The sequence below is a fragment of the Hyaloscypha bicolor genome, assembly GCF_002865645.1.
Source record: "Hyaloscypha bicolor E unplaced genomic scaffold K444scaffold_136, whole genome shotgun sequence".
NCBI classification, from domain to species: domain Eukaryota; kingdom Fungi; phylum Ascomycota; class Leotiomycetes; order Helotiales; family Hyaloscyphaceae; genus Hyaloscypha; species Hyaloscypha bicolor.
In genome coordinates, this window is record NW_020194638.1 from 1483929 (window position 1) to 1503697 (window position 19769).

The following is a 19769-nucleotide window of genomic DNA, read 5'->3' on the forward strand; positions in this document are numbered from 1 at the left end:
AACGGTACATCTATTTCGCCGTTCCTTTGGTCCATCTGCGAGGCTGACGAGGTGAAGGCTGTCCAGGGCAATATAATTTTCTGATAGCCGATATTTGCCCACCCTGCAAATTAGCAACAAGCGAAAAGGGGAAGGGGGAGGCGAGGGGGGGAGGCGAAGGGAAGGGAATCGAGAACACAATGGCATAACTGTACAACTCCAAGCCGTCGGATTCTCGTGCGATAAGAGCCTGCATAAGGGTGAGCTGCGATCTTGCCCTTGTCGTCCCAATATCTGGCTCGCATTACGTAGGGCCGTTAGCCCGGGCGAGAGATGTACCACTGTGACCACGGCGGTGACGGGGCCGGCGACTGAGGCGAGGCAGGCAGGGTGAGGTCGGAGGACGGCGCGGGAACTGGGGACCGCGGCCCCCACTAGTCCCGATGTGGCCATAGCGTCTGCAATCGTTGGGAGAGCTGCCGTGACGCCCGTCAACTTTTTGGTTCAACACAACGCCAAAGCCAGACTCGACTCTCGAGCCTCAATCAAGGGCGCGGATCAATGCGGTGCAAGCTCTTCTTCTCCGCACCTAATACCCGCTCCTGATCCTCATCACTCTCTTGGTGACCCTCTGACCCTCGATCAAATATTGCCCACCATTTCTGCTTCCAATCATTCCTCAGCGACATTCTTTTTCACCCTTTCCTCGCTGCCAGCTTCTTGTTCTTCTAAACTGCCTTTCTTCGCTACTCGCGAAGCTACAACAAGTGAGACTGGAATTACATCAATCCCCTCAAGCACAGAACAACTTTGGTTGCAAGCCCACCACCCTCACGACCCTCTGTCTGGATACCCTCTCAAACCCCTAATAAACGTCCTCGGACACAAAATACACTCAAGATGCGCCCCGAAGTCGAGCAGGAGCTCGCCCATACGCTCCTCATCGAGCTGCTGGCATATCAATTCGCCTCGCCCGTGAGGTGGATCGAGACACAAGATGTCATTCTCGCAGAAAAGACGACGGAGCGGATTGTCGAAATCGGCCCTGCGGATACACTTGGGGTCATGGCCAAGAGAACTCTGGCCTCCAAGTACGAAGCTTACGATGCTGCAAAATCGGTTCAAAGACAAATTCTCTGCTACAACAAGGATGCAAAGGAGATCTACTACGATGTGGATCCCGTTGAAGACGAACCTGAGCCCTCAGCTGCTGGCCCAAGTACCTCTGCACCAGCTTCCGCACCATCCTCGACTTCAGCACCAGTAGCGGCCGCCCCTCCTCCACCCAGCGCTGGACCTGCAGCACAGCTTCCAGATGCCCCAGTCGGCGCAGTAGATATTGTGCGAGCACTCATCGCTCAAAAACTCAAGAAGCCCCTCTTGGAGATCCCTCTGAGCAAAGCAATCAAGGATCTTGTCGGTGGTAAGTAGAGAAAATTTCCAAATTGAGGCGAGGTCTGAGGCTAACGATTCCGCTCCGTAGGCAAATCTACCCTCCAGAACGAAATATTAGGAGATTTGGGCAAGGAATTTGGTTCCACACCCGAGAAACCAGAAGATACCCCCCTCGATGAGCTAGGAGCATCGATGCAGGCCACGTTCAATGGCCAACTTGGAAAGCAATCCTCCTCTCTCGTCGCAAGATTAATCTCCTCGAAAATGCCAGGAGGCTTCAACATTACAGCAGCGCGAAAATACCTTGAGACTAGATGGGGCCTGGCTTCAGGGAGACAAGACGGAGTTTTGTTGTTGGCTTTGACCATGGAGCCAGCAGCACGTCTTGGTTCAGAAAATGATGCCAAGGCATATCTCGACGACGTTTCCCAGAAATATGCCACGAATGTTGGCATCAGTCTATCTGCACCAGTCGCCGGTGGTGATGGAGGTGCTGGAGGAGGAGGGATGATGATGGATCCGGCCGCCATTGATGCTTTGACCAAGGATCAAAGGGCCCTTTTCAAGCAGCAGTTGGAGCTCTTCGCAAGGTATTTGAAGATGGACCTTCGCGCTGGCGACAAAGCCTTCATTGGATCGCAAGAGTCATCAAAAGCCCTGCAAGCGCAATTAGATCTTTGGAACGTAGAACATGGAGAAGTTTACGCTGCTGGTATCGAGCCGAGTTTCAGCGCACTCAAGGCTCGAGTCTACGATTCGTCCTGGAATTGGGCTCGCCAAGATGCTTTGACAATGTACTACGACATCATTTTCGGCCGTTTGAAGGCTGTTGATCGAGAAATTGTAAGCCAGTGTATTCGAATCATGAATCGATCGAATCCTACACTCCTCGACTTCATGCAGTACCATATCGACAACTGCCCAACTGAGCGAGGTGAGACCTATGCTCTCGCCAAGGAGCTCGGTCAACAGCTCATCGAGAACTGCAAAGAAGTCTTGGGGACAGCGCCTGCCTACAAGGATGTTTCGATACCAACCGGACCTCATACCAGCATCGATGCACGCGGAAACTTGGACTATGCTGAAGTTCCAAGAACTAGCGTCCGAAAACTCGAGCATTATGTTCGGGAAATGGCTGATGGCGGCAAGATTTCTGAATACGGCAACCGCACGAAGGTCCAGAATGACCTGAGCCGCATCTACAAACTCATTAAGCAACAACATAAGCTTTCGAAGTCTTCTCAACTGCAGATCAAGGCACTCTATGGCGATGTCATCCGATCACTCGCAATGAGCGAAGGCCAGATCATTCCAAAGGAGAACGGTAATGGAAAGCTTAACGGCGCTGCCAAGAAGAGTGCCGTTCGCACCGGACCTGTGAAGACTGGCAAGGTCGAGACGATCCCTTTCTTGCACTTGAAGAGAAAGGATGAGCACGGTTGGGAATACAGCAAAAAGCTCACTGGTATCTACCTCGATGGTCTAGAGCAGGCTGCCAAATCCGGCGTCACGTTCCAGGGCAAGAATGCTTTGATGACCGGTGCGGGTGCTGGCTCAATTGGCGCGGAAGTTCTTCAAGGCCTGATCAGTGGTGGTGCAAAGGTGGTTGTTACCACCAGCCGTTTCTCACGCGAGGTTACCGAGTACTACCAATCAATGTACTCTCGCTACGGTTCTCGAGGCTCTCAACTCATTGTCGTTCCCTTCAATCAAGGTAGTAAACAGGATGTTGAGGCTTTGATCAACTATATCTACGATCCCAAGAAGGGTCTTGGGTGGGATCTTGACTTCGTTGTCCCTTTTGCTGCTATCCCTGAAAATGGTCGCGAGATCGACAGCATAGATTCTAAATCCGAACTTGCTCATCGCATCATGTTGACCAACCTTCTGCGTCTCCTTGGTTGCATCAAAACACAAAAGGCTGAACGAGGCTTCGAAACTCGACCTGCACAAGTCGTTCTACCTCTGTCGCCCAATCACGGTACTTTCGGAAATGACGGTCTCTATTCCGAGTCCAAGCTGGCTCTCGAGACCTTGTTCAATCGATGGCACTCAGAAAGCTGGGGCAATTTCCTCACTATCTGCGGTGCTGTCATTGGTTGGACTCGTGGTACTGGTCTCATGTCTGGCAATAACATTGTTGCTGAAGGTGTCGAGGCTTATGGTGTGCGTACATTCTCTCAGACAGAGATGGCTTTCAACTTGCTTGGGCTCATGTCACCAACCATCGTCGACCTTTGCCAATCCGAGCCTGTGTTTGCCGATCTTAACGGTGGACTTCAATTCATCCCAGACCTCAACAATTTGATGTGGAAGCTCAGAAAGGACATCATGGAGACCAGTGAGGTCAGACAGGCCGTCACGAAGGAGACCGCAATTGAGAACAAGATTGTCAATGGTGAGGATAGCGAGGCACTCTACAAGAAGGTCACAATCGAGCCTCGTGCCAACATCAAGTTCGAGTTCCCTCCGCTTCCAAACTGGAAGAAAGAGGTCGAGCCTCTCAACGAAAACCTCAAGGGTATGGTTGATCTCGAGAAGGTGGTCGTCGTGACCGGTTTCGCTGAAGTTGGGCCTTGGGGTAACTCTCGTACTCGATGGGAAATGGAAGCATACGGCAAGTTCTCACTTGAGGGTTGTGTCGAGATGGCCTGGATCATGGGTCTCATCAAGAATCACAATGGACCTATCAAGGGGAAGCAATACGCCGGTTGGGTGGATGCCAAATCCGGAGAACCTGTCGATGACAAGGACATCAAAGCCAAGTATGAAAAGCACGTTCTTGAGCACTCTGGTATTCGTCTCATCGAGCCTGAGCTCTTCAAGGGCTACGACCCCAACAAGAAGCAGATGCTTCAAGAGGTCGTGATCGAAGAAGATCTCGAGCCATTCGAGACCTCAAAAGAGACCGCCGAGGAGTTCAGACGCGAGCATGGCGACAAAGCAGAGATCTTCGAGATTCCAGAATCCGGCGAATACATTGTGAGAATGAAGAAGGGAGCCACACTTATGATCCCCAAAGCACTTCGATTCGATCGTCTCGTTGCCGGACAAATTCCAACTGGTTGGAATGCTAAGCACTACGGTATTCCTGACGATATTATCTCGCAAGTGGATCCAGTCACACTGTTCGTTCTTGTCTGCACTGTTGAATCATTATTGGCGTCTGGTATCACAGATCCATATGAGTTTTACAAGTATGTCCACATCTCCGAAGTCGGTAACTGCATTGGTTCCGGTATTGGCGGTACTTCGGCTTTGAGAGGCATGTACAAGGATCGCTTCTTGGATAAGCCTCTTCAGAAGGATATTCTCCAAGAGTCCTTCATCAACACCATGAGCGCTTGGGTTAACATGCTACTTCTCTCGTCGACTGGTCCAATCAAGACTCCTGTTGGTGCCTGCGCAACTGCAGTTGAGTCCGCTGACATTGGCTATGAAACCATTATGGAGGGCAAGGCTCGTGTCTGCTTTATTGGTGGTTTCGACGACTTCCAAGAAGAAGGGTCATACGAATTTGCCAACATGAAGGCAACCAGCAACGCTGTCGATGAGTTTGCCCACGGGCGCACGCCTAAGGAAATGTCACGACCGACTACCACAACCAGAAGTGGGTTTATGGAGTCGCAAGGGTGTGGTATTCAAGTCATTATGACTGCCAGACTTGCTCTTGATATGGGCGTTCCCATCTACGGTATCCTCGGTTTGACGTCGACTGCTACCGATAAGATTGGCCGATCCGTACCCGCACCTGGTCAAGGTGTTCTCACGACTGCTCGTGAGAATGCTGGCAAGTTCCCATCGCCTCTTCTCGACATCAAGTACCGTCGCCGACAAATTGAACTCCGAAAGAAGAACATCAAGCAATGGCAAGAGTCAGAGCTGGAGTATCTTCACGAAGAGATTGCCGCCATGAAGGCTCAGGGCCAACAATTCAACGAATCAGAGTATGCTCAAGATCGTGCCATGCACATTGAGCGTGAGGCTGCACGCCAAGAGAGTGATGCTCTGAATAGCCTAGGCAACAACTTCTGGAAGAAAGATTCAACTATTGCACCTCTTCGTGGAGCTCTTGCCACTTGGGGCCTTACAATCGATGACCTTGATGTTGCGTCGTTCCACGGCACTTCTACAGTGGCCAACGACAAGAATGAGTCTTCCGTCGTTTGCCAACAACTAAAACATCTCGGCCGAAAGAAGGGTAACGCTGTTATGGGTATCTTCCAGAAATACCTTACAGGTCATCCAAAGGGTGCTGCGGGTGCCTGGATGATGAACGGCTGCTTGCAAGTCCTCAACACTGGCTTGGTGCCGGGCAACAGAAATGCCGACAATGTCGATCAAGTCATGGAGCAATTCGACTACATTGTGTACCCAAGTCGAAGCATCCAAACCGACGGCGTCAAAGCTTTCTCTGTTACGTCGTTCGGTTTCGGTCAAAAGGGTACTCAGGCAATTGGTATTCACCCCAAGTACCTCTTTGCCACTCTTGATGAAGCTACCTATGCTTCTTACTGCGCCAAGGTTGAGTCACGACAAAAGAAGGCATACAGATATTTCCATAATGGATTGATCACAAACACCTTGTTCGTCGCAAAGACTCACGCACCGTACTCTGACGAGCAGCAAGGAGCAGTCTTCCTCAACCCAGATGCTCGTGTCTCCATCGACAAGAAGTCTTCAGCTCTTACCTATGCCCCCAACTTCTCAAAGAAAGCCAGCAATAAGGAGAAGACCGATAGCACCAAGCAAATGGTGGAGTCCTTGGCCAAGGGGGCTGCCACAGCCAACAACAAGGTCGGAGTTGATGTTGAGGACATCTCTGCCATCAACATTGAAAACGACACCTTCTTGGAACGCAACTTCACCGACAAAGAACGGGCGTACTGCCTCAAGGCACCACATCCGCATGCTTCCTTTGCTGGGAAGTGGAGTGCTAAGGAAGCTGTGTTCAAGTCACTTGGTGTGGGAAGTAAGGGAGCCGGTGCACCATTGAAGGAGATTGAAATCACCAACAACGAGAAGGGTGCACCAATTGTCACTGTAAGTCATCGCAATTCTTCCCCTCCTCATCCACTAACGAGGTCCAGCTCCACGGTGAAGCCGCAGCAACAGCAAAGAAAGCCGGCGTAAAGGAAATCAGTATTTCGATCTCACATTCCGATTCCCAGGCTATTGCTATCGCTGTTTCTACTTTTTAGACTTCTTGTCTTCTTGTACAATGACGGGGGTTTGCATTACCTTGCACCGCCCCGATGGGGATATACCGGCGCTTCTCGCATGAAGATTCTTGTTTGTGATTTGTTAATGGAAAGATTAGAAGGTGCTTATTTATGTTTGTACGAATGTTACAGAGACTGAATAAGCGTGAAAGTCTGTTGCTCCTCGAGTCGAGGCAAAGTAAATAGGTGAAAATGGCATTTGTTAGACTAGATCATTCTGTTCCATTCCCATCTTAAGTCTTCACCTTTCCCCTCTGACAAACCTCACCAAGAAATGGAGGGGTCACGGGGCGTTGTTGTATTTCTATGCACAGCATGATTGTATTGGACAACCCAGCTTAAAATAGTGACCGATATCAATGAGACCTCTGAGATAATTCAAAGCGCACGAAAAAGACGAGAGCATGATGTCAAGACCCGGCGACACAACGATGACCCCTTTCTCTAATGCCCCTTTCCTGATTGGCCGATCTTCCTACCCCGAGCTTTCCCCGCAAATGTAGTCTCGAGCTCCTGCCGAGATCGGCTGGGGAGAAAGACCAACTCTTTGCAACTCTAGAATAGCTCCAACGCCACCATGTATTGCTGATCTTGAACTTCTAGACTCAATTGAAAACTCTTTGCTTTAGCATTTCTTAACTGAACCGCCGAAGATTTATGTTTCCTTGCTGTAAACAAAAATAAAAACGTTTTCAGGCTCGGTAGCCATTTGACCGAATTTGCGTTGGAATAGCCGACACCCGACCAAATCGTCTTGAGCAACATCCGCGCTCTATTCCCGCGATTCATTCTCCAGAGCTAACCAGCACTATCCGCCCTCGGTGCATTATTAAGATCTCGTGCCTAGATCTTTCTTTTGAATTTATATCTCTCTTTCCTTTCGGGCTATTTTCTTTTCTCATCTCACCTTCAACGATTTGCAAGATACCCGACTTCGATCATACGACCCCGAATCCCTTGATAGACCGGACCATAACGAAACGCCGACAGGATGCCTTTGACCGGAGCAGAAGTGGCAAAGCACAACTCTAGAGAGAGCTGCTGGGTGATTGTACATGTAGGTCTTGGCTGTGGCCAATCATTGACAGTGGCTGATCTTTGCAGGGCAAAGCATATGATGTTACGGAATTCCTTCCTGGTATGCCAACATATTGTCCCGCCTTCTCCTAGGGATTCAAGCGAGTTAACAAGATTCTCAGAACACCCCGGGGGCCCGAAGATAATACTCAAGTACGCTGTAAGTATCAATTAAAAGTACTAGGTGCTTCAGGACAAGACAGCCCCCAGTACCATCAAGGCCAGGCCATTAACATTGCGCAGGGCAAAGATGCTACCGAAGAATTTGAACCCATACATCCTCCCGACACCCTTGACAAGTTTCTCGATCACGCGAAGCACCTGGGAGAGGTTGACATGAACACGGTGGAGAAGGAGGCGAAGGAGGAATCGGCGGAAGAGAAAGAAAGACAAGAGCGAATTAAACGCATGCCAATTTTGGAACAATGCTACAATCTCATGGACTTCGAAGCGGTGGCGAGAGGGGTTATGAAGAAGACAGCATGGGCATATTATTCAAGCGGTGCTGATGATGAGATTGTATACTTCCTCTCTGGTATAGAGGAATTTGGCTGACATCTGCAGACTATGAGAGAAAACCACTCCGCCTTCCACAAGATCTGGTTCCGGCCCCGGATTCTCGTTGATGTCGAAAAGATTGATTTCACCACTTCGATGCTTGGGACGAAAGTTGATATTCCCTTCTATGTTACCGCTACTGCGTTAGGGAAGTTGGGTCACCACGAAGGAGAAGTCGTTCTCACCAGGTCTGCAAAGAAGCACAATGTTGTTCAGATGATACCCACTCTCGCCTCATGTTCGTTCGACGAAATCATGGATGCCGCTGAAGGAGACCAAGTTCAATGGATGCAACTCTACGTGAACAAGGACCGAGAAATCACAAAGAAGATCGTCCAGCACGCCGAGAAACGTGGGTGTAAGGGTCTTTTCATCACAGTCGATGCACCTCAACTCGGTCGTCGAGAAAAGGACATGCGATCAAAGTTCACAGATACTGGATCGAATGTTCAAGCAGGGTCTCAAACCGACAACTCTCAGGGTGCGGCAAGAGCTATCTCCAGTTTCATCGATCCTGCTTTGAGCTGGAAGGATATTCTATGGTTTCAATCCATTACCAAGATGCCAATCATTCTCAAGGGCGTTCAGAGGGTAGAAGATGTCATTCGAGCTATCGAAAGCGGTGTTCAAGGTGTCGTTCTTTCCAACCACGGAGGCCGCCAACTTGACTTCGCTCGTTCTGGTATCGAGGTTCTTGCTGAAGTCATGCCTGTTCTTCGTGAGCGCGGCTGGGAGGACCGAATCGAGATCTATGTCGACGGTGGCGTGAGGAGAGCTACCGATATTATCAAGGCTCTTTGCCTTGGTGCTAAGGGTGTTGGCATTGGAAGACCGTTCTTGTATGCCATGAGTGCTTATGGACAGCCTGGTGTTGATCGCGCTATACAATTGTTGAAGGATGAAATGGAGATGGGTATGAGATTGATTGGATGCTCGAGCGTCGACCAGTTGAATCCTACGCTGGTGGATACCAGGGGCTTGAGCATGCACACGACAAGCGTGCCCTCTGATACTTTGGTGAGTCCTCCTTCCTGCTTTCGATTTCGCAAGGCTTACTGTCACAGGGACTTTCCATTTACGATCCTCTGGTAAGTCCCAAGGAGAAGGCGAAGTTATAGTTCTATTTGCATTCACCCGCCATATCATGACCACGTAAGATCTTACATCTAGAATCTGTACATATTCAATATTTGCAACGTAAACATCATGTTGACCTCTCGATATCAATCACCCTTGAACTTTTCTCTATTGAATGAATATAGATTCTTCTCTCTATTAAATCATTACACTTTACCGCGACGGAAGGGGTACGAGGGAATACTCGCTAAAGCATTTCCATTTTCAACGACACCACATCTCCACAAGAACATCCTGAAGATCCGACAGAACTCCAAAGTCCATTTCGACTTGCTTGGAGAAGAGGGAAAGTGCTATTAGACAGCAAGTAATATGGATTGATGGGAATGCAATGGCCTCCAACGCCTAAGCTGGGTGCGAACGGTGCATATCCGAATGGTTTGGTTGCGGCCGAGGAGACTTCGAAGGGGTCGACGCCGTGCGGAATGCACGCGTCCGCCATTTCATTCGCATATGCGATCATCGCCATACGCTGGTAGTTCTCGTACAGCTTCGTCATTTCCGCTACCTCGGGCCTGGATACAGGCACGATCGATTCGAAGACTGTGGAATAAGGCTTGGAGATACTCTCGAGGGACCCGGGAACAATATCGTCCAGACTGAAATAATTTTGGGGATGATTCTCGCTGGAGGCTCCGTCCGTCCAGGATCCACACGCTGGAAATTCCGGATCAGCGTTGATTTTCACTCTGGCTAAGGTTTGGGTGTCTTAACTCTGGAGACATGCCAGCGACGAGACGTCTTGTCGCTGCCAACGGCCCAAGAAGCTGTCTCGTCATCCCCACAGCGACAGAACTCTCGCCTGCTCGTTGTGAAACGAACTGTTTCCCTTTCTCTGTACTCCTCTGAGATCGCTTTGATGCATTTTTCGGAGATGTCGAATCCGAGAACCTTGTAATGAGTCGAACACGTGTCGATGAGATGAGATGAGATCCTACATAGTCGACTCCTATAGCCACTACCAACGGCTCGGAATCTTGATCGACTGCGGTGAAGATCTGAGGAGACTCTGTCCAAGCATTCTCTTCTAATTCTTCGGTCGGTGGAGTTACCGGAGAGTGTTCTTCGTCGAACTGGCTCCGGGAACTGGATTGCTTTGAGGATCGAGAGAAGTACGAGTCCTCTTGCACATGGAGAACTTTTTCGGTATTCATTTGAGCGGAGTTCAACATTACTCACGAGTACAGCGAATAGTGAATAAGTAGGAGATTTTTAGGGGCACTCTTAGAGCCTTTCCTGTACAGCCACGAGCATGGTTTGACTTTCGTCTATCCCATCTATTCTTGCCTGTTATGTTCACCATCCGATGGGGCAGTCGACCGAACTGTACGCGCTGGGACTTTCCTTCCGCCTATTCTTGAGTCTCGCCGCGCTCAGATCGGACCATCCTACAGAGCGTATCCATTATTGATTGTGAGGCTGATCTTCTAGTATCAAGCAGCTACCGCAGGTGTGATATTTGACATATTCAATATGGGAGGGGCCATCAGATCACCATTCCCTCTGCAGCTCTCAATCTTCTTTCTCACCAAGTTTGCTTCTGAATTCACGTATTTCGTTAGCTCCATGAATTTCAGCAACCGGGCTAGGCTGTTAATCGCAATTGCTTTTTAAAAGAACACCAAACCAGCTTCTTTCGAGATCGAATCTGATGTTAAGAAACGATTGGAAGTCTCAGCTCCCTCGACCATGTCTCTCACCCAAGTGGGATCGAAGCATCATACGAAAAGCCATGGCTGTTCAAGAAGTCACTCCACTAATTACCAAGAGCCGCTTACTCCTCCAGATTTGGCGCTTTTCTAATCTTGTCTCGACAATTCATGCCCAAGTTATTTTGCTCCTGTATCGTGGTCACATCCCAGTATGCCACGCAAGCAGTGGTAATGAAGTCAATGAAGTCAATGAACGAAACACTCGTCCTAGTGCGCCACAAGGTGACGAATCACTCCCGTTCCAGGAGAAGAAGTATCCTTACTGGACTACTAACCTATTTCGCTAATACTCCAAAAATAACCGCGCATTGCGGGCGCACCAATACATATTTTGTCCACAAGGAGATCTGTTTTCGAGTATTAGACGGTGACTTCGTGGACTACTTTGTGTACTGTACTTTCTTTACGTCGCCCTTTATGAATGTCATTCTTCTTGTCTATTCTTTGTTCCACTCAGACAACTTTAAGTGGTGCAAAACTCGCGAGGTTGTCCGGAGTGAAGGAGAGAAGTCTGAAGATAGTGCATATGGAAGGTAGATGCTACCTTGATCTCACTCGCTAATAACGAATAAGATAGATCTTCTACTCCTTTTATATATTCTATTCTATATAATGTGTAGCGTTATTATTGGGGGTTTGATTTAGGAGTCTTAGCGTCATAGCCAATGAAAAGTAGATTGGAAAAGGGGGTGATTAGAACTTAATAGATTCTCAGAAAATATACTTTCATAATTGGTTTGCCACATCTTCATCTGATGATTTATCATTGAATTCCTTTTTGATTTAAAGTCGTAAGTAATCTCAGTTATAGTGTTTGCCCTCCCGGGTTTGGCGCCCGCCGCATCGGGCAAGGCGAGCGTACGGGCCGGCCGCCGCTTTCGACGTCTATAAAGACCGCGCGCCCGTCCACCCCCCCTCTCTTTTTAACCATCGTCCTCATCCATCCTTCCCCAACAACACTCCCGTCGCTCGGTCGCTTCGTCTCGTCATGCGCCATCCTCCCCCTACCCTACCCCACCGCTACCACCTCCGTTGACCTCACCCAGCTGAAGAAACCCTTTCGACACGCGGTTTGAAGCCAAAATTCTCGATCTTCCACTACGACTTCGATGCTCGTAAGCGTCCGCGACGGCGATCGACCCTCTGAACCACGTCTCGTTGGCCGAGATACGAGCATGAGCTGGATCTCGTACACCTCCTGCTCGTCGTCGCACCATCATGACCCTCGCGGCAGTGCTGGTCGGTGATTGCGATTGCGTATGCTCTGCCTTGGCCATGCCTCGGCGTTAAGACATGGCCAATCGAGAAAATTCTGCACGACGACGTGGCTGGCTTCTGCCTAGCTACGCCGCAGATTGATTGTGTGTCGGCGGCGGCGGCGGCGTTTCGGTGAGCTCCTTTGACCCAGCGGAGGAGGTGGATTGCGTCTGTGTGCCTGGACCTGGGCTGACCCGCAACGAGAAGGGCCGATCTCTGCGTACGTAGCAGGAGGATATTAGATAGTTGGAGTTCCGGCTCCAGCATCCTGCAATCCGAAATTCGACATACCCTCTTTTCGAAAACTGTCACACGACCCCGCCCGTCCACACAGCCGCTGCGAGTTCACCTTCTCCCGAGTTACTAATACAGGGATGGAGAGGTGAGGAAGTCCGTTCCAAGTTCGAAATGGGCAGGGCGGAGGAGCAAGAATTGCAGATCCTAGCACAATCTCTCGATCGGCGGCGACGCTATCGGATACACGGATTAGACGGGCGGGTGGCGAAGTGCAGGCAGATGGACTCTGCAACATCCAGCCCTCGCATTCCTGGCAGAATGAGTTGGCCGCCTGGGGTCTGTTTTGGGATCATTTTCTCTGCATGCTGGCGCCGAGGAGTGCGTCACCCGATGGTCTTCTGTTCAGGAAGGTCGCATGGGCTCAGCTCTGCATGGGATGGCGGGTTGAATCCCTTAGAGTGTCGAGCACTGCCTCGCGGGCGGACTTCTCCAACCCTGGCAAAACAAGGCGCATCTCACAGAGTGCAGGAGTAGAAGGGGGAGGGGTAATTTTCATGCGCAGTACCGTTTCTTGTGGTGTTTGGGCGGATGGGGAACGGGCTGGCGATGATGGCATGGCAGTTGTGAGCGGCAAATGGACACAGATAGCGAGGTAGGAGGACGGACCCATCTTCGTTTAGCGTTACTTGTGGGCTGGCCATATAAACCTTCTATATCTCCTACTTTAAAAAAATCTCAGGTTATGAAATCAGCAATTTTGCAGGACCAACTTCTATCCACTTCAAATTCTTTCGCAATGGCAACAGTCAATTTGAGTCATGTCCAATTTTGGCAGGCCCCTTTGAATCTATTATCCTCCAAACGTGCTTCACCGCACACACGCGAGAATGGCAGATCTGGCTTAGCAACCAGCCAGCGTCACTAGACAACAAATCAGACGAAATACTCAGGCACGACAACCAGTCAAAGTCTGCAGTCGCACTGGCTTAGTACCACGCTCAGAAGCGGGTTTAAGGAGACTCAAGAACGGGCTGTACTACTTCCAGAGGTGGACGCCGAGACTTTTCGGGTTTTCGAAAGATGGCTATCCAATTATAGGGTATCTGGATTCGAATATTTGGACTGGACACTGCTCTGCAAGTTCTATGTTCTCGCGGACTATCTTCAAATATCGTCTGTTCAAAATCGAATTCTTCACGCTCTAGCCTTGAAACTCGAGAAGGTCAACAAGCGCCTACCACTTTCGGTCATACTATTTATATACGAAAACAAGATGCCCCGCTTACCTCTGCGAAAATTATGGGTCGATTGGGTTGTAAGGTGTGCCAATCCTGAGGTTTTTGATGATGACTAGGGGTTTCCTGAGGAGTTCCGGGCTCACCAATAGACAGTATCCACCAGGGTCCGTTTTAGCAATGTTAGGTTGCATCACACTCGAAGACGGTACACCGCCAAAGTCGCCAAAAAGTCAAATGCTCGCGCTGTGTCTGGCTCCCACACAAGATCCAGCAAGTCCTTTTCAGAGGATCGAGACAGATGTGGTTCATTATATAAATGCAGAAAATGTCCCTCGGACTAAAAGACGAACAATATACCTCCAAAAGTCACATAGCTATCAGTCACTATGCCTTATTTCACTCAGATACCATTATTTCTGGATCAGAGTAGCAGATTCTCAAGGACAACGACGAAGGTCAAGCTCACTTCAAGCTTATCCGCTCGAATATGGGCCCACAGCCACCAGGTCTAACTTGAGTGAGAATTTCGGGGTTCCCCCAATACTTGGATTCAGATTAAGCTGGACGAATGGTGTTAGCTTTGATGTGATCATAAGGATTATAGACAACACCTTTCGAGGCGACATCATCGTTGCCACTACTGTCGAAATCCCGAGTGCCAAACAGAGTTTGAGAAGCGTTGTTGAATCTTTCACCACAAATTTCGATCGCGAAGATACTCCTCAAGACGTCAATTTCAAACAGCGGCCTGCTGTTTCTGATAAAATAATCCAGGAGATTGCCGCTCTGGGAGTCGTCACTGAGAATCAAAAGGTTAAGTGAAGTTTGGAAGTCAACTTCATGTACACAAGGTGGCTTGAAATATAGCATGATCAAACTATTTCGCTTACAACACGAAAATTTAGAGGAGAAATCGGTAGCAGATGTCGAAGATTCAAGAATGGGAGTTGTTAGGTATATGGTAGATGTGAAATAAAGTTGGACACACCTTTGGAGCAAGACACGTTCAACGAAGCTTAGGAAGATTCTTCGTTTGTCTTCCTTACACAAACCTTCTTAGCAGCTTAATAACTTCGCATACTATAACCAATAATAGAGAAGATTACAAAGCCTCGTGTATCAGCGTTGGGAAAGAACTGTCTGATTCTTGGCAGCGTCATTTTGTCGCCGGGAGCGGGGGTTAGAAATACGAGGCCTCCCAGCAAGTACGCGATGTGCAACAAAACTGCCGTCTTAGTTGACGTCCAACGGCGTGATGCATTTCAAGAATCACGTGGCCACGGTCAATAAGATCGACCTCAGATTATCTCATAAATCAGACCCTATAAGGTGCCTAATTATGCGAAATAAATTAAGGAAATATAAGCACGAACTCCTGGCCAATTAGAGGGCGGGAAGGGGATAACACCTTATAGGGTCTGAGGACTTTTGGTCGCACCTTTGGTGGTTCGCGCCTAAAATTTATATAGGAGGGCTATTTTACTTTAAATATATACTTTTACTCGATCCTCACGACTTATAATAATAATAAAAACGTGTAATTAAAGCTCTTATAATTCCCTATTATTTAAGGTGTCCTTTAAGTATATTAGGCGTGGTGAGGTGTGGGTTTTTAAAGGCTAAAGATAGTGAGTTATATTTACGACTAAGGCAAATCGCGAGTTTTCACGGGGTTTCAACCTTTAAAAAATTATAAAATCACAACGAACCGTCCAAATCATATGTACGTTAGGCCAAATTAAAGATCTCGATTTCTTTTATAAATTCTATTAAATAGATTTTTAAGTGTCCGCTTATTAATTAAATGCGACCGTGGAAAAGGTAGAAAATCAATGAAAAAATGGCCAAATAGCACCTCCCCCTCTAATTTTCAATAAAAACAATACTTAATAAGAAGAAAGACACTTGTCTAACGTTCTTATAAGCTATAAGACCCTCAAGAAAGCTTTAATAAGCTCGTACGAGTACGTGGTTATGTCGTGAGAAGGGGCGTTCTAGTTACCGTGTAATCTCACGAGAGGAGACCTGATTTTTGACCATATACTTGGTATTAAAGGAATTAGCTAGAGTACGTATAAATTTGGGAGGGCTTATATATTTAGTATAAAATTTAATTAAGGTAGTCACGAAGAGGAGAAACGTAGAGTTGAGAGTAGTATCAAGGAGAGAAGAAGAAAGGTAGAGAAATTTTCAGGCTCGAATCATACAAACTAGAACCAAAAGTCCTCAGACGCTCCGCAGTGCATTCCTCAAAATCCTGACTAATTATGCTAAGTAAGCAGGATTTATAATGCTGGTGACCTTACTGGTCTGTGCTGTTGTCCACTGCGAGCGTCTGATTTATGAGATAAGACCTCAGACCGAGGGCCTTTCCCTTATTGATTTTTCATCTAGCGACTTCCTTGCTTAGACACGTGTTACCTGGAGTTATATGGACTCCAATTCAGCTCAAGTTAGGCGCGGTCTGTGATCTTCGCCCCAGATCCCTAGCCCATTTCCTTGTTTTCGCCAATATATGGGCACTCGGTAGGCTCCCTGGTAGTGTCCACGTTCCATACGTTTACAAAGAAGCCGGTCCTTCTGCTCAAATATATGCTTGCTGATCGTGAAATCAAAATGTCAACATCCAAAATATATAAACAAGTTTGCAACTAGGTCCTACATAAACATCTTCCAAGCGTATGCCCTCTCCTGAGGCTGCTGTCCATAAAATCGTATAATGGAGAAAGTCGATACCCAATTATTTATTCCCACCACTATTTCGCATTCCCAGACCATAACACAACTCCAGTTGCCCTCATTGCTGGCTGTAAACAATTCTGTACTTATCTCCTCGCCCTCGTTCTCGGCATATGGCATCGGTCAGGGACGCGAGGAGTTCGTCGATTGTGTCGTTGGCGGTGGTTGTGGGCGTGGGAGCGGTAACGGTAGCTGTATTGAACGTGGTAACTTTCGAGGTCCGAAATCTTTACTGTTTATTAATTAGCTGAACTGTTTGCCCAACTTAAATGGTATAGCAGCTCACCTCGATTGCTATTAATACACATCTTGATGAGGCAAATGCTTATCATTACGACGATGCCTGCCATTCCGACGACGAGAGTCATGGTTGCTCCCTGAGGAACTGAGAGCGAATTAGCAAACATGAACAAGAGATAATGGTACTAGTAGACCTTACGCATTCTTTGCTTCCGTTGAGGATATTGTTGAAGATTCTGTGCAAGGCTGCTAGGAATGTAGATTTCTGAGGAAGTTGAAGGTCGAGTGATGGGTTTCTTGCATTTATGTCCTGGTTTGTTTACTTTCCAACCTCTTTATTTCGAGCCAGATTGGCCAACCACACGACGCTTGCGACTCCTTTGCAGCGACTCCTGTACCATTTGCAACCCAATTCGAACGGAGAAAAGGGGTCCATGATGAGCTGCAGATGAAGGAGAGCTCTCGAGGGCACTGATCGATAAAAACGAGTCGGGAATGCGCTTCAAGGAGCGCTTATCGAGCAATGATTGCGAGGACCTCGAGACCTCGAAAGATTGTCTGAGCAACGCGGTGAGGCTAAGCTTGGTTGTCGGAAGAGGCCATGCATGCTGCAGCTTCGGTGCTCCTCAAAGGAAGTCTGACCAGAAAGTATTGTGATACTTCCGACCCGTAATGTGCACTACAACGAACTCGTTACTAAAAAGCTTCCAAATTGTGAAAGGAGAAAGGACCCGCCGAGTATATCATATCGTGACTCTCTAGTCACCCGAGACCACTATTATAGCAAGTATCGAGATTGAAAGACGCTCGAGAAGTTGGAACTCAGAGGTTCTCACCACCTCGCTTAGCCCATGTTGCCGAGAACTTCCCCTTTCCGCGCGACGGCAACCTGAGAACAAGCTCAACCCCTCCTAAACTCAGTTCCGACCGCATGAATAAACGCTCAGTATGTTTTACTCAAGCTGGGCAAAGTAGAACTTGCATCACGCGACTTGTGTTGCCGAAATTGTCAAAGGACGAGCCGGGCCTTAGCAGCAAACATGATTTATGGACAGAGCTCTCTTGGCCACAACCGTAATTCATGCTCCAGACAGACCCCAACGTTGATAGCCCCTAGCTCCCAGCCCCAGGGCTTAAGAGTGGATGGACTAACGAGGTCAGTCCCAGCCTCCTCAATTTTGTAATTGGAGTTCGACTCGATGAATGCTTTGAGATTATGCACACCGAGAGCAATGCCATACACAAAGACGCGTTCTGCAAGCATGAAACCGTAACGCCACAGGGGCTTTTCTGCGGTTGAAAACGCAATGTAAAGAAGCGCGTAGATTCCAGAAGAGAGTTATCAAGCTGTAGCCAACAATAAAGGATGAATAAACGCGTGCATCGAGCGGAGTACATCAACAACAATCAAAAACAGCCTGCCTCATGGAAGCCTGCGGGCAACTCTACGTGTGACTTCACATCTGCTTGAATCTCTTGAGTATTCAAGCATATCGATCAGAGCGAAAAGAGAAAAAGGTTGCACGGATCCCGAAGAAGCAGAGGATGAAGAAGAACTACCGCGTACGTGTTGACATCGCGATCCCGTTGCCGTGTTTTGACGCCCAGGGCGTGTTCTTAACTCCGAACTCTCCAGCCCAGCCAATTATCCGTTCAGCTGCGGCCAGAAACGCACTGGACCGTGCACGTTTTAAGCGAACTTGATCAGCAAATCATACTGTCCAAATTCTTGATTCTACCCATCTGATTCGCTACAATTTTGTGGTATATTTGATCACGGAAGTGCGTTCCTGGCCGCAGCTGAACGGATAAGCCATCAGAAATATCACTACTAGAAGCACAGGCCCGACGTCGGCACTCTTTCACGCTATGGTAATCGCCGCAAAAACGCAATTCTTTCACGAGCTTCATGAATGATCACAAGTGTTCGAATCAAATTCTACTTTTCGTTTTCTTTCCGCGCGGCAAGCATAATATAATCGGTCAAGCCAGAAAAGGGATAGAACGGCGAACAAAGAGCTGCGCCTCCCCACGTTCTTGTGCCAACTATTTGTTTGCACCAATCATTTCTTAGTATCTTTGGTTTTGTTTTTTTGGTGGCCAACAAATTATTTGCACCAGTAATTTGATAGTACCAATAATCTCTTGGCACCACTTATTTCTTTATACTAACCATTTTTTAGTACAATTATTTTTATGGTACTAGCAAATTATTTGTACTAGTAATTTTATAATACCAATAGCTTCTTAGTACCAATATTTTCATGGCACTAACTATGCGTTTATACTAACAGTATTTTGGTGCCAACCCAACTTTTGTGCCAACCATTTCCTCGTACCAATGGTTTTCCGGTACTAACGCATTTTTTTGTACCATTATGTCTCCATAGTCCGGATCCAGCGAGCTCCTTCTCTCCTTAGCTTTAGATTTTAATATACACCTTGATCTTTGATCTTTAAGCATTCGTCTATTGCATTGATCCTGCCGTCACAAGAAGAGGAGGGCGACAGAGGACGACTGACTGGACCTCGCGAGCTGAGATCTGCTCTGCCCATTTGAGATCGGAGAGTAACGAACGACTGCGAGAGTCATCCAGGCGACGGCCATGGCGATGGGGATGGAGGCCCTCCATATTTGGCTGCCCCTAACGATGCTCGCTTAATTTTGGTGTTCCGACCCCCCTAAAACAGCGATATAACTATCCCGGATTTAGGGATTAAAACACTACTACCTTGATTAGAAAAGTAAAATTATGAATGGTAAGAGTAAAGTGCGAATCTCACTTGCCTTCTGACTTGATCTCCCGGATTTATTATTAGTCCTGTGACCTGCTTCCCTCTAAACACACGTGCACATCCTCAAATTCCTCTCACACCGAATTCTCGCTCATCTTCTCACCACCTTAGGTTCTCTCCTATGATTCGAAATCAGTCACAAGACAAACCTCGCCCACTTTCTCACGGGTTCCCTCCACGTG

General features: G+C 48.1%; 4 protein-coding genes across 4 annotated transcripts; 3 read left to right on the forward strand and 1 right to left on the reverse strand.

Moving 5' to 3' along the window:
• Positions 1-493: 493 nt before the first annotated feature.
• Positions 494-6984, forward strand: K444DRAFT_618644 (fatty acid synthase-like protein). Its single transcript, XM_024881366.1, has 3 exons — positions 494-1402; positions 1463-6417; positions 6465-6984. The coding sequence occupies exons 1-3, from the start codon at positions 880-882 to the stop codon at positions 6573-6575; spliced, it is 5589 nt and encodes a 1862-aa protein (XP_024731096.1). The 5' UTR covers positions 494-879; the 3' UTR covers positions 6576-6984.
• A 603-nt stretch (positions 6985-7587) lies between these two features.
• Positions 7588-9349, forward strand: K444DRAFT_540436 (uncharacterized protein; the record flags this gene model as incomplete). The annotated part of the gene is made up of 6 exons (XM_024875715.1): positions 7588-7653; positions 7701-7734; positions 7796-7833; positions 7917-8192; positions 8238-9248; positions 9296-9349. The coding sequence occupies 6 exons, from the start codon at positions 7588-7590 to the stop codon at positions 9347-9349; spliced, it is 1479 nt and encodes a 492-aa protein (XP_024731097.1).
• Positions 9350-9439: 90 nt separating this feature from the next.
• Positions 9440-10168, reverse strand: K444DRAFT_699915 (6-phosphogluconate dehydrogenase C-terminal domain-like protein; the record flags this gene model as incomplete). Its single annotated transcript, XM_024888000.1, has 3 exons — positions 9440-10025; position 10057; positions 10083-10168. Coding segments are annotated over 3 exons (557 nt in total), but the record flags the coding sequence as incomplete, so codon positions are not given.
• Positions 10169-13374: 3206 nt separating this feature from the next.
• K444DRAFT_618648 (uncharacterized protein) lies at positions 13375-14910 on the forward strand. The gene is made up of 2 exons (XM_024881367.1): positions 13375-13894; positions 13966-14910. The coding sequence occupies exons 1-2, from the start codon at positions 13874-13876 to the stop codon at positions 14632-14634; spliced, it is 690 nt and encodes a 229-aa protein (XP_024731099.1). The 5' UTR covers positions 13375-13873; the 3' UTR covers positions 14635-14910.
• Positions 14911-19769: the final 4859 nt, after the last annotated feature.